We start from the raw sequence: 13,384 nt of genomic DNA, 5'->3' as shown, positions 1-13,384 counted from the left end.
CAGCTTTGTGCATACTTAAAACAAACAATCTTTATCTGACCTACTTTTTTTACATTCACAGGCAATATGAAGGCGTACTGGGTGCCGTTATATCTTTGTCTGGTAAGTTTCTTTGTTCTTCCTTTTCTCTTTTTAGCCTTATTATGTTTTTGTCTATTGCAATCTTTCAAACCATTAATTAAAAGTTGTTAAAATCTCCGGACTGACGTTGTTACTGTTCGTGTTGCCAACCATTCATATCTGGGTCATTTTGTTAAGATGGCATGAGGTCAATCGGCAGTAAACCAGTAAACTGTAGCATTTAAATGCTGTTTCTCAAAGGCTGAGAATCGTCTTTGTTTACTGAATAAGGATCTTTCTGATATTATTTTGGTGCTCCAGCTAACGCGAAGTAGTAAGATGTTTGACTGTTATTGTATATATTTCTAAATCAACAGATTAAGTTCGTTAACCTGTACAAGGTGTACCAAAATTATCTTTCCTATCTTAGAATTTAATAATTAAATAACTAAAGAAATACAGTTTTCAATATCTTGTAGCCCAATTCCAATAGTTGTCTTGTTTTTTTTGTTATTGTTGTTGTTTTCACCCCAGTAATTAGTATTACCTCGTAACATGGTAACCGTGCAAGAAAAGGCTCAATGCGATAGATTGGTCAGGGGTGGGCCAATTCTGTGGCTTCCGTGTTTACCAGACATCACTCCACTAGACTTTTTCTTTCTTTGGGGGTATGTGAAGGATATCGTGTATCACACACCTATAGCAAACATCACGGAGCTAAAGTCCAGGATAACGGATGTAATCACCACTATAACTATTGACATGTTACAGCAAACGTATACTGAAGCCGAATATCGGTTAGACTTGCAAAGAACCACTAATGGTGCACACGTAGAAATCTGCTGACATATTAATAGAAACTGTTTGAGTTGGGCTACAAGATGTTGAAAGCTGCAAGGTTATATTTCTTTAATTATCTAATTATTAAATTTTAAAATTAGAAAGATAACTTGGGACCACCTTGTATTTCATTACTAATCTTATTTTTTGTTTTTTTAAAGCAATTATGTTTATCAGTATAATACCAACAATGAACGCACAAGGTCAAATATATGTCTATATTCACGCATTACGATTTTATAGATATCGCTTTAATAAAGTTCAGTGGTAAGCTAGTAGGCTTATAATGCTAAAATTCCGGATTATATCCCTCCCAGTCGGCATAGTGGAGATAGCTTGTTGTTCAGGTATAGCTGTCCCTAATTTAGAAGAGCTGACAAGCGGGTAGGCAACTAGTCAGCAGCACCCGCTGTTTGCACAACTAGTCGTGCTTGTAAGGACTCAGCATAGAGACTGCAGTGTCACTTTACACAGAAAACAAACCAAGAAGAGTCCATTAATTTTTTTCCACTGCCTAAAACAATATATTTTTCTGTGACATAACAATAACATCGTGTCTTGTGTATTGTCTTTAATAACTCGGTTACAAACACATGTTACTGTTAATTGTTTTGTGGTTAACTTGAGAGTCACTGAAGAGATCTATTCTCTATTTTATTTATTAATATATTTTTTGGTGTATCATTTTGAAAATCAATAGTGACTGTTATTAGTCACTCTACACATACACACAAACGCACAAAAACAGAGTGCTCCAACTAATGTTTCCACCTAAAGTCACATAGTACGTCTGTTGGGTGACTACTCTCTCGTCGATCAAGAAGGACAGGCGAGAGTTAACACTGTTAAAACCACAGTTCTCAGCTTTGAATGGAGTTCTGTTATTTAACGTGAGTTTATATGTTTTTGTTTTACAACACCGAACTATGACAAGAGTCTGAGTATTAAACATGCTGGAATGCTGAGTGGCTTCAAACTCCCTCCTGTTTTGTCAGATCGTTTTCGCGCCTTTCATGTGTATGTTTCAACGTTATCGTCCCATAGCACTCCAAACTGACATTTCTGTGTGTGGATAACATCGTTTTATAGACCGCACTCTGTATAACAGATGAAAGTACCCTAGCTCCCATATTACACACTTTAATACAAGGGGTTGGCAACTTTTTTTACGGAGTGAGAGCCCATTTTGAAGAGCCGCAGTATACTCTAGACTCTATAGAGTCCTTAAGCCTAGCAGCTCATAGCCTGCGTACTTGGACTCTTTTTTTAAACAAGATTGATGCAAGGAAAGCCAATCCAAACATTTATGCAGTCATCTTTTCTTTTTTTCAAAGTTTAAAATTATATTTTTTTGGAAAACAGTTGTTTGTTTGTTTTGAATTTCGCGCAAAGCTACACGTGGGCTATCTGCACTAGCCGTCCATAATTTAGCAGTGTAGGGCAGCTAGTCATCACCACCCACCGCCAACTCTTGGGCTACTCTTTTACCAAGGAATAGTGGGATTGACCGTCACATTATAACACCCCCACGGCTAAAAGGGCGCGCATGTTTGGTATAACAGGGATTCGAACCAGCGACCCGCAGATTGCTAGTCGAGCGCCCTAACCACCTAGCCATGCCGGGCTTTTTGTATACAGACTGAAGCGTATGTAACGTGGAAGTGAACAGGAGCCAACCGTCTGTATTTATGCCAAAGCTACTAAGGCTTTCTACCGGCGTCCTTAATTTTGTACTACCGACCAAAGGAAAGGCAGCTAGTCAGCGGCATCTACCATCCACGCTGAAGAATTGACTGTCACTCTTATTATTCATCCATAACTTATAGTGTGTGTGTGTGTGGTGTGTGGGAGGTATTTTGTGGTCTCGCACCGATTTGAACCCAGCTCACAAGATTTGAAATCCATAGCTCCACCACAGGGCCATCCCGCACCCATATGCTGGCAAAGATCAGCACGATACTCGGAGGTCGTGGGTTGTCGACTCCGTTTTTAGTATGTCTATAGGTTTGTCGTTAGAGCTGAATGTACGTTTAAACAGCGTATTTTATTCTTCGGATTAACGAATTTTTTACTTTCCTTCTCCACACATGATGCGCTTTACTGCGAGATTTATTCGTCAATTTATTACTTCATGTTGAAGTACATGTCAGTATCGATATAAAAAACCAACTTGAGTATTTGCATTTTTATTCATATTCAACACAATTCAAAACGCTGTAAGTCAGAGTTGCGAATATTTTGTTATCTTCTTATTTTTTAAGAAACAGTTTACATTTTAAACCATTCAGTTCTCAACATATGCTATAGTTTGTGTACAATTGAAAGATACCCGTCAATACCGGGCTTAAAAAAGTAACGACAATGAAAAACATAAAAAGTTATTCAAAGTAAAAACGAAAGGCATTTTCAGTCATTACATACAAACTGTTTATTTACGTACCCGGACTACGCGCGCCATCAAACGCCACTTTCCTCTGGCGAGGCTTCACTTTGTAAAATTTGAAATAGTTGCCAAAACCAACCGTTTGTCAGGTTTTTTTATTCATTAAAACTCGATTTTCGAGATTAGCAGTGAGTTCCTCACAAAAGCTATTGAAGTTGTGACAACGGACAGACAACTCTGTCATATCTGGGTGTGTGTGTGAAACATATATCACAGTAATAAGCAAACCTGAGGAAATAGAAAAGTCAAAGAGAAAAACTAGTGATCCCTCCAACTTTGTAATAAGGCAAAATGCCCCTTTGTAAATTAGCAGTTCCTTACCTTCCTCATAGCTCCGCAGTGACACAGCGGTATGTCTGCGGACTTACAACGCTAGAATCCGGGTATCGATACCCGTGGTGGGCAGAGCACAGATAACACATTGGTTACTAGGAAGGTTTGTTTGTAATTAAGCACAAAGCTATGCAAACTTTAATTATTTCCTGGCAATCGTATATTTATGTATTTGTGTGTATATACATATATGCTTCAATGACATCTTGTTTGATGTACGCCGCTACCGATGACACTACTGCATCAAAATTTATCAATAATCATTTTTGTTCTGCAGCCTTTCCTTCGTGATGAGTTCTACTAACGAGAAAGATGTTCAATCTTCAGCTAAGTACAACAAACAAGACATATTTCAAAATGTTGTTATACGCGTTTTTTACTAGAAATAAATACCTATAGAGCTAGTAAAAATAAATAAATAAGTGATTTGATTTATTATCAGTTTTGCTATCGCTGTTGTGGTTCTGTGGGGTCACGAAGAAGCGCCGACCCCTCTCTACGCGTACAGGGGTAGCGCTGCATCCATGCTTCTAATGCGCATTATTTCTCTTGTTACTTTTTTCCATATATAGATATTCAAACATGAATCGATGAAATTATAATTATGTCTCTAATATGGATCCCTTTATATAAAATAAAGTTTTTATCATTAAGCCACCTTTCTATACTGTTGCTTCACGGTATTATATATATCAAGCAATGATTTTCAGAGCATATAATTAACTAGTAAACAATATAGTAATATCAAATAGCCAGTTCAATAATTTGCTGTTCTGTCTGGGAGTATGTGGAGGGGGGGGGGTCAATGGAGATCATGGCAACTCCTCACTTCGTAGTTTAGCACTGCGCCACTGCTTACCACGAAGTAATATTACTCCAATGATATATATTAATGATTAAAGTAACCTGTAAAGAAATTCAATTGAGAATATTCAGTAGAAGACTTCTATTGAATACTTAGGCCCTGTAAACGAAGCGTCACAAAAAGTCAGTTAATGCATACGTTGAAGGACCAGGCGTGGCCAAGAGGTTACCGTACCCGGACTGTAAATGTGGAGGTTTGTGACTCACATTCCTTTTTCCACTATTTGATTAGGCAAGAGTTGGCGGTGGGTGCTACCGCTTCTGTAGTCTATGAGTTCACAATTATGGCGCAGATTGCTCTTGTGTAGCTCTGTGGGAAAATTCTAACACACACACACACACACACACACATATATATGTTAAATGTCTTGAACATAAAGAAGGCAGCCAGACTGACGATTCCAGCTGACAACCCTTAGAAGTCAGGGTTGAACCTGCCGAGCTGGGTATCTTATTATGTGAGCTGACTCTAATTGTTCCCGCCAGAGAACAGGATCACGATTTCTCTTTTCTTCTTGTGAGAAACCAAAAAAAAAGAAAACAAAACAGAACGTACGTGGTCATAAAAAAAGAATAAAATACCCAGTCTTATAGCCTTCCCGGAGGCGAGATGTGTTTAGTTTCACAACTGCTATTTGGTCAAATTGTAGTTTATATGTCTGCACGAATAAAGCTAAAACTCGTATGAATCAGATCACATTTCGTTTTTACTAAAGCTTACGCATGGCGTAATTGTGGTTTGTTACTTCAAATGGTCAACGTGACTGTGTCCAGTTTCGAGAAACTGTCCTTTGACAAAATCCAAGCAAATAAAATGAATTTTGAATTTACTGTATCAAATTAGATAATCCTGACACATACGTGCATTCGTATTCATTGATTTTCTTTGTTTGTTTGAATTTAAGCACAAAGCTACACAACGGGCTGTCTGTGCACTGCCCACCACGGGTATTGAAACCCGGTTTCTAGCGTTGTAAGTCTGCAGACATACCGCTGTGCTACTGGGGGTCTTATTCATTGATAAAAAATAGACAAAAGTTCACCTCCAATGAACTTCGGCATTAAAAATAAAGCCTAAAGGAAGCAAGTTCTTCAGTCTAAAAGATGCATATTTTTCGATTTTAAAAATGAAAGTATTTTTGGTCTAAAAGATGCAGGTTATTCAGTCTAAAAAAATGCATGTTTTTCGATCTTAAAGATTAAAATAAGTTTGGTCTAAAAGATGCATGTTTTTCGATCTTAAAAATAAAAGTATTTTTGGTCTAAAAGATGCATGTTTTTCGATCTTAAAGATGAAAGTATTTTTGGTCTAAAAGATGCAGGTTCTTCAGTCTAAAAGATGCAAGTTCTTCAGTCTAAAAGATGCAGGTTTTTCAGTCTAAAGATGCAGGTTCTTCAGTCTAAAGATGCAAGTTCTTCAGTCTAAAGATGCAGGTTTTTCGATCTTAAAGATGAAAGTATTTTTGGTCTAAAAGATGCAGGTTCTTCAGTCTAAAAGATGCAGGTTCTTCAGTCTAAAAGATGCAGGTTTTTCAGTCTAAAGATGCAGGTTCTTCAGTCTAAAAGATGCAGGTTCTTCAGTCTAAAGATGCAGGTTCTTCAGTCTAAAAGATACATATTTTTCGATCTTAAAGATGAAAGTATTTTTGGTCTAAAAGATGCAGGATCTTCAGTCTAAAAGATGCAAGTTTTTCCGTTTGTTTGTTTGTGATATAGCGTAAAGTTACACAACGAGCTATCTGCACTGTGCCGCGGGTATCGAAACTCGGATTTTAGCGCTATAAGTACTTAAACTTACCGGTGAGCCACATTCAGAACTTGTGGATTCGTTAGAAATATATTGAAAAGTAAACCAACCGAGTCCAAGATATACGATTTTTTGTGGCCTTTTGTTGTTCCAAGATATACGATTTTTTGTGGCCTTTTGTTGTTCCAAGATATACGATTTTTTGTGGCCTTTTGTTGTTGTTGGTTTTTTTTTTCACGGTACATATTTATAACGTGTAGATGTCAATTATAAAAAAAAAAATTAAAGAACTAACTTTTGTTATTCTTATTGAATTTAAGTAAAATACAATGTTATTGGCTTATCTGTAGCATTAGGTTAAACACTATGACACTTCCTTCTTGTCGCTCATCAAATTCTACTCTCGTTAATTTACACAACTTTAGTACCAGTCACGAAAGTTCAGCGATGCTACAAGTATTATTATTAATTTCACAAAAGTTCAGCGGCGCTACAAGTATTATTATTAATTGCACAAAAGTTCAGCGGCGCTACAAATATTATTATAAATTTCACGAAAGCTCAGTGGCGCTATAAATATCATTAATTTCACGATAATTCAGCGGCGCTACAATTATTATTATTATTAATTTCACAAAAGTTCAGCGGCGCTACAATTTTTACTATTATTGATTTCACGTGTATAAATGAAAAATGCAAATCCAGTTCATTTAATGTCAAACTTATTATTATTTTAGTTAAGCACAAAGCTGCGCAATGAGCTATCTGTGCTCTATCCACCACGGGTATCGAAACCAGGCTTCTAGCGTTGTAAGTCCACCGCAAAATTTATTATTTCACCTATACATTTGACAAGCAGTATATAACGCTTTTCAACAAGTAAATTTAGCATATAAAAGTCGCTATTTATATAACTTTTAGTATCACTATTTTTTTCTTGTTACATTTAAATATTTTCAAAACATATATATAGTCTACCTGGTGTTTATCATCAATCATTAAAATATTTCTCAAGTATAAATTTCTCATAATGTTCTAGAAATGTTCATATTTGAAGTGCTTTTAACGGACGACGAAACATCATTTATTTGTCCTGTCAGACTCGTGAAGCGGATAGCAATTATAGAGAAAAAAAACAGCAGAGAAATGCGTTGCATTTATTATTGTTCAAGCTTTATAATCATGCACATCGTTAACTCTTTATTGTTTAGATCTTTACAAAGAAAAGGTGCAATATCCGTTGTACTTAATTCAAAGTATTTCCCTTTGGGGGGGGGGGATTACAAGGTTGATAATGATGCGATATATTTTTAGATTCATGTAAAATTTTACAGCTTTCGAAAGTGTCTCTAAATAATAAAGTAGTCATTTGTATTGGTCAGCACAAGAGAAAAAAAAAAGGACTGTAATCGAAATTATGTAGATATGATAACACTTATTATGCAAACTGTCTATGATTTGTTGATTTCTGATGATTCTTTTAGTTACTTTGACTGGTTTCAACTCTTGTGCATTTACATTTCTTAGAATTATAGCGTGTTATTCAATACCATTACAGTTTGATGTATTGTTGATAACGTTTTATTCGCTGAAGATAGATTTAAACCTTTTTTGCGGGCAACAATTATAATTATAGTTAGAAATTACGAAAATATCTTTATTGTCGTTGAAAAAAACAACCGATCAAATGTTTGTAGATTTTTTTTATTAAAAGGCTTAGTTCTCTGGTTGCTGAGTGCAGGCTTCGAGGCTGACAACGTTAAAATTCGAGGTTCGATCCACATCGCAGATAGTCCACTGTGTAATTTTGCACTAAAGCAAGACTTAAATCTTCTACAGAATATTCCAGTTTAACACTAGGAACAGTTGCGTAATTAATTAGAAAATAATCTATAATACTTGTTCCACCCCGATAACTCAGTGGTAAGATTGAGAGCTTCAAAGAATACGATTCTGAGTTTGATTCCTATAGTTGATACAATTTTATGCTTGAAAAACAAAGAAAAAAACTTTAAACTTTATCTAAAAAAAACCACAGATAAGATGATTTTGTTAAATAAATACAACTGATTAATGTATTAATTTTTTTCGTTTTAATTTTTTTGATATTCACACAAAGATTATAGCCGTCCCTAATGTCTAACTAACAGATTCAGACTATAGGGAAGGCATTTTAGTCAACAGTACCCATTGCTAACTCTGGCTCCTTTAATCGAATAGTAGGATTTACCTGTCATTCTTATAACGCACTCACGGCTTCAAAGTGTAAAACGCATTAGTTTTTGTTTTTGCGGAAATGGGACGCGAACCATGGATTTCAGATATACAGTCACGCTCGGCCCATTTTTATTCGGTCTAATTACGTTTGTTCCAGCCCGATAACAAATTTATATATGCATTTTAACAATCCCCGAACTGAGGCTCGTAACCACGAATTATTACTCCACGTATTTCCGTTCATACAATACCAGAGGCCACCCAACTTAAAGGCTGACTCATCACAAAAGTATTCACACGTGGTAGAGCTCGAAGTCTTTAACAAAAAAATCTGAGCTTCCAAATACTGTGTTTAGATAACTCTCACTTTTAAACATTTAGGTGTATCAGTATCAAATTTTAAAGGCCGTGTGGTTTGAAATATTCAGTATATTTTAAGATGTGAATCACTGTCTAATTTTAAAATATCAACTTGCATAGCTTGGAGAGGATTACTTTGTCCATTTACTTTACCTCAAAAAAAAAGAGAAAAAAGATGTACGTACTTGAATCGTCCGCAAGTTTTTTTTGTTAAATTCTTTGAACTAAGTATGAATTAAACTAACATTTATTTTTTTCCTTAATAAGTTCATTTTGATAAAGAAATTTAAAGAATAACATTTGTATTTGTTTATATGTTGTCTTCACCCACCTCCAACTCTTGGGCTTTACCAACGAATAGTGGAATTGACTGTAACATTATAACGCCCCCACAGCTGAAAGGGCGAGCATGTTAAGTGGTGGGATTAAAGATGGGAAGAAACCCGAAACAAAACCCACTTTTACTGATCGGGCGCCGAAATTTGCTTTATTGCTGTTAATCAGTCTAGGTTTAGGCTTAGATATAATATATGAATGGGTGGCTCGAGGAGGCACCGCGACTAAGAGAAATCTATAAAACAGGTAATCAAAAACAATATGACTCATTGAAAAAAAAAACATATGTTTGCAACTGTGTCACTATGACAACAGTGATTTTACTGGTTCTATATAAGCCTATTATTCTGTTATTTTTCGTTAACATGTTTGTTCTGTTTGTTAATAAAAAATATTTATGTGTGATATTTTAACGGTGTATTGTTTGCTTATTTTATTTACGTTTCTATCATACATTTATATGCTCTTATGTGGCTTACGGTAAACTTGGGACTTACAGCACTAAAATCCGGGGTTCCATACCTGCGGTATTCATAGCGCAGGTAGCATACCGTGCACTTTTTTTTTCAAGTCTAAGTAGTATTTTGCTTCAAAATCAGGAAGATTAATATTAATAAATTAGTTATTTTAATATGCGATTACATGGGAGTTGTTTATCGAATATTATTTGTACGATACTCTTTTTTTTTTTCTAATTCCATCAGTAATAATATCTGTTGTATATTTCCAATAAACATTTAAAATATACAAGTTCAAGCGTGCCTGAATAAATAAAGAACGTTATTTGAAAGTTATTCGATTTTCTGACGCGCGAGACGCAACTTCTCTCACACATCTGACATAATAGAGCATGACGTCATAGACGCAACTTCTCTCACACATCTGATATAATAGAGCATGACGTCATACTAACAACCTCAACCTTGAGCAATTTCACTATTTAACCAAACATGGTCAGGATTCTTTGTAGCAAGGATAGAAGAATGTTAACCCAAGGTTGCAAACACGTTCTTACTCGAGGGAAGCGGGAGGAGTCTTGGGTTTACTGTACTAAACAAACCGGCTTTTTGTGATTTATTCCTTCTGCTCCGCCACAGGTGGGCGTTAACAAGATGCCGCGCAATAAAACGAACACATAATTTTTGCAATACCGCGCTAGACCTAATTTTGTGAAAATTTGTTTCTCCTGTAAAGAACAAAAAAAATTTAAACAACTGGTTGTTCTGTTTTAACACAAAGTGGTAACTAAGTTGTGTCCACCACGGGGATAAAACCCCTAATTATAGCGTTATAAAGCTCATCGTTGTGCGTCCGTAGGCATTATGAATAGCTCTAACTTAATTGAAACATTTGTAAAATCATGTTTATTTTACCTTTGAAGTTCAAGCTAGCCAGGTACATTCAGTATGCTAATGTATTTATGAACCTTTCATTGCTTGCCTGTTCGTCTGTTTTAAATGGTTTTACACCTTGGACTCTACATAAATTTATTTGGAGGGGGGGGGGAGAGAAAGCAGTTTATTTCCATAACATTTGAGACTCTACTTAGATTTGGGGGGGAGAAAGCAGTTTATTTTCATAACAGTGTCAATCCTGCTGGAAATATTAATATTTTATTTTTTTATTTTCATGACACACAGTAACTATTACTATTTTCCAGATGGCGCAAGTAATGAAACCAGGAACTAGTCAAGAGATCTCTAACACGGGTAAGTAACAATGACTTATTGATTAAAGTTTTCATGTAATTAGTTAAAGTAAGTTATGAGATATAAGAAGATAAACTTTCGACGTTCAAGAGTCGAACTTTGAACAACTTGGCACATGCATAGTGTTATAAACAAATGTATTAATCCACATCTTTAGCTAAGTTTTTTTTTCAAGTACAAACTTTTAGCTCATAGCTCCATCTCTTGACCGAGATCTAATTGTAGCCGCGGCTATTGAATACTCCCTCTTGTTTGTTGTTTAAATTTATTTCGATAGTTATTCTTGTTACAGCTTGTTCGGGATCGTCGAATATTTTATACAAACAAAGAAAAATTCGTAATCAGTAGCTGACACTTTGACATAAGCTCGAGCTTTACGTCATAATGACGACATAAAGGGCCCAGTTAATTATGTTGTGGTTTTAACCTCCATTTTCAGATGTGTGGAAAATCTAAACCTATCTTATGAAGGAAGTAAGACACACACACACATTTGTTTTTAATTAATCACAGGTTACTTTTGGCTCACTGTAACTAAGTATATTATGCCATAAAAACTTTAACATCTTATGGATGATAATTGTAAAAAAACAACAACAAAATATTGTGTCTATTGCGAGATAAATACAAATATATATGAATGGATGGTCGTGTCAGACTCTAAAATGAGAAAAATTAACAAAATTTTCATCACCATCATCGGGAGATCAGAGTGAAGACAGCTTATAAGCTGTAGGAACTGAACAGTTTCACATTTAGGCATTGTCCCTGTTCAGAATACCAAGACAATAGTGCACAGTTTCACATTTAGGCATGCTCCGGTTCAGAATACCAAGACAATACTGTACAGTTTCACATTTAGGCATGCTCCGGTTCAGAATACCAAGACAATACTGTAAAGTTTCACATTTAGGCATGCTCCGGTTCAGAATACTAAGACAATACTGCACAGTTTCACATTTAGGCATGCTCCGTTTCAGAATACCAAGACAATACTGTAAAGTTTCACATTTAGGCATGCTCCGGTTCAGAATACCAAGACAATACTGTACAGTTTCACATTTAGGCATGCTCCGGTTCAGAATACCAAGACAATACTGCACAGTTTTACATTTAGGCATGCTCTACTTCCGTGTAACAAAGACAGTCCTGTAAAGTTTCAGAGTTGCGCATGTCAACTTTAAATTTGAATTAAAGCTGCCGAATATTTTTTGTATCCTAGAGGGACAATAACAATAATGAGAAAATCCCTAACTTTATTCTCATGAGGTGAGTAAAGATGAATGATTAATACTGCTGACTTGTAACAATGTAAAAATTTGAACCTCTTATCTTGTACGTGTAGGCATTTCAATGCTCAACTTCGTCATTAGGTTATCGGCAGTGTGGCGTCTACTATCTGGTTTCTATCATTCCTGGCGTGTACGTTGTATTAAATATGAGCCGTATGTGTGTGTTCAGTATACCCAACGAAAGAGGTTTCGAGAAGTTTCATACAGGTGGTTACTAAAACTGGTTTTGCCCTTCTGTATGCGACATCTTCACTGAAGCCCGCGAGCTATTCTTGAAGTGATTACAATACGTGAGTCGAAACCTATGGTGTTGAATTAATCGTGTCAACCACACATGACTGGAAATAGTAAATGACAGGTTATCACGTGAGTTTCTAGTTAATTTGTTCAGAAAGACATTATGTGACAAATCATTTCAGGTTCCTCTCTGTGAAATGTGACTTGACTTCTTTAGTCAGCCTTGAAATTTCAGTCTGCCAGTTAGGAATACTGGACTTGTTCAAAGTAACGAAAAGTGTTGTATCTTTCGTCTTTCTGCTCTTGCTGAAATCAATCGAAAACCATAGAACGTACTGGTCGTTTCAATTACAGAGAGATGTGCGTGAGACTCCGCATGCGTGACTGGAATTTGAAACTAGCCACAGGCAAGATAACCTTTCAGTTGACCGCTGTAACCACCAGGGGGCAGGTGTTCAAGGTCGTTCAGACATTCTCTACTTAGAAAGCAGTCTGAAGAAAAAGTATGATGGCAAGTACATATATAATACAGCAAAAAACGTGGCAGAAAATGCAGAGAAGTTTTGGCTTCTCGACATTAGAAGAAGAGTGTCCTTTAAGAGAATTTAGGGTATTTAAACCTAACTGAATTCCTTCAAGCGAGTCTCTCGATGGGCCAGTGGAAAGTTTCTGAACTTACAACGCTAGAATCCGTGGTTCGATTTCCGCAGTGGAGCGCAGACATTGTGTAGCTTTACTCTTAAAAAAAAAAAAACAAGAAGAAAAACTACAGCAACAACATTCAAGTGAATACTATACATTTCAGATACTATACCTGTCAAGAATTTAGAACAGTTTTCACTTAACAATAACCCAATAGCAAATTGGGACAGGACACTTAATGTAACTTACTTACGATAGTCTCCGAAAAAGAAGTTTCTCATTAGTAATTACCGTATTTTTCGGT

General features: G+C 35.9%; 1 protein-coding gene across 1 annotated transcript in view; it reads left to right on the top strand.

The window, feature by feature from the left end:
• Positions 1 to 13,384, top strand: part of LOC106464816 — a 39,806-nt gene that overhangs the window by 3,746 nt on the left and 22,676 nt on the right. The window contains exons 2-3 of the mRNA XM_022392600.1: positions 62 to 102; positions 10,861 to 10,909. Of these exons, the coding sequence (XP_022248308.1) occupies positions 67 to 102; positions 10,861 to 10,909 (85 nt within the window). The 5' untranslated portion in view covers positions 62 to 66. The remainder of the gene's footprint in view (positions 1 to 61; positions 103 to 10,860; positions 10,910 to 13,384) is intronic.

Source organism: Limulus polyphemus, unplaced genomic scaffold (assembly GCF_000517525.1).
Source record: "Limulus polyphemus unplaced genomic scaffold, Limulus_polyphemus-2.1.2 Scaffold1748, whole genome shotgun sequence".
Taxonomy (NCBI): Eukaryota; Metazoa; Arthropoda; class Merostomata; order Xiphosura; family Limulidae; genus Limulus; species Limulus polyphemus.
The sequence above is the reverse complement of the archived record's forward strand: the minus strand, read 5'-3'. Positions and strand labels throughout refer to the sequence as shown.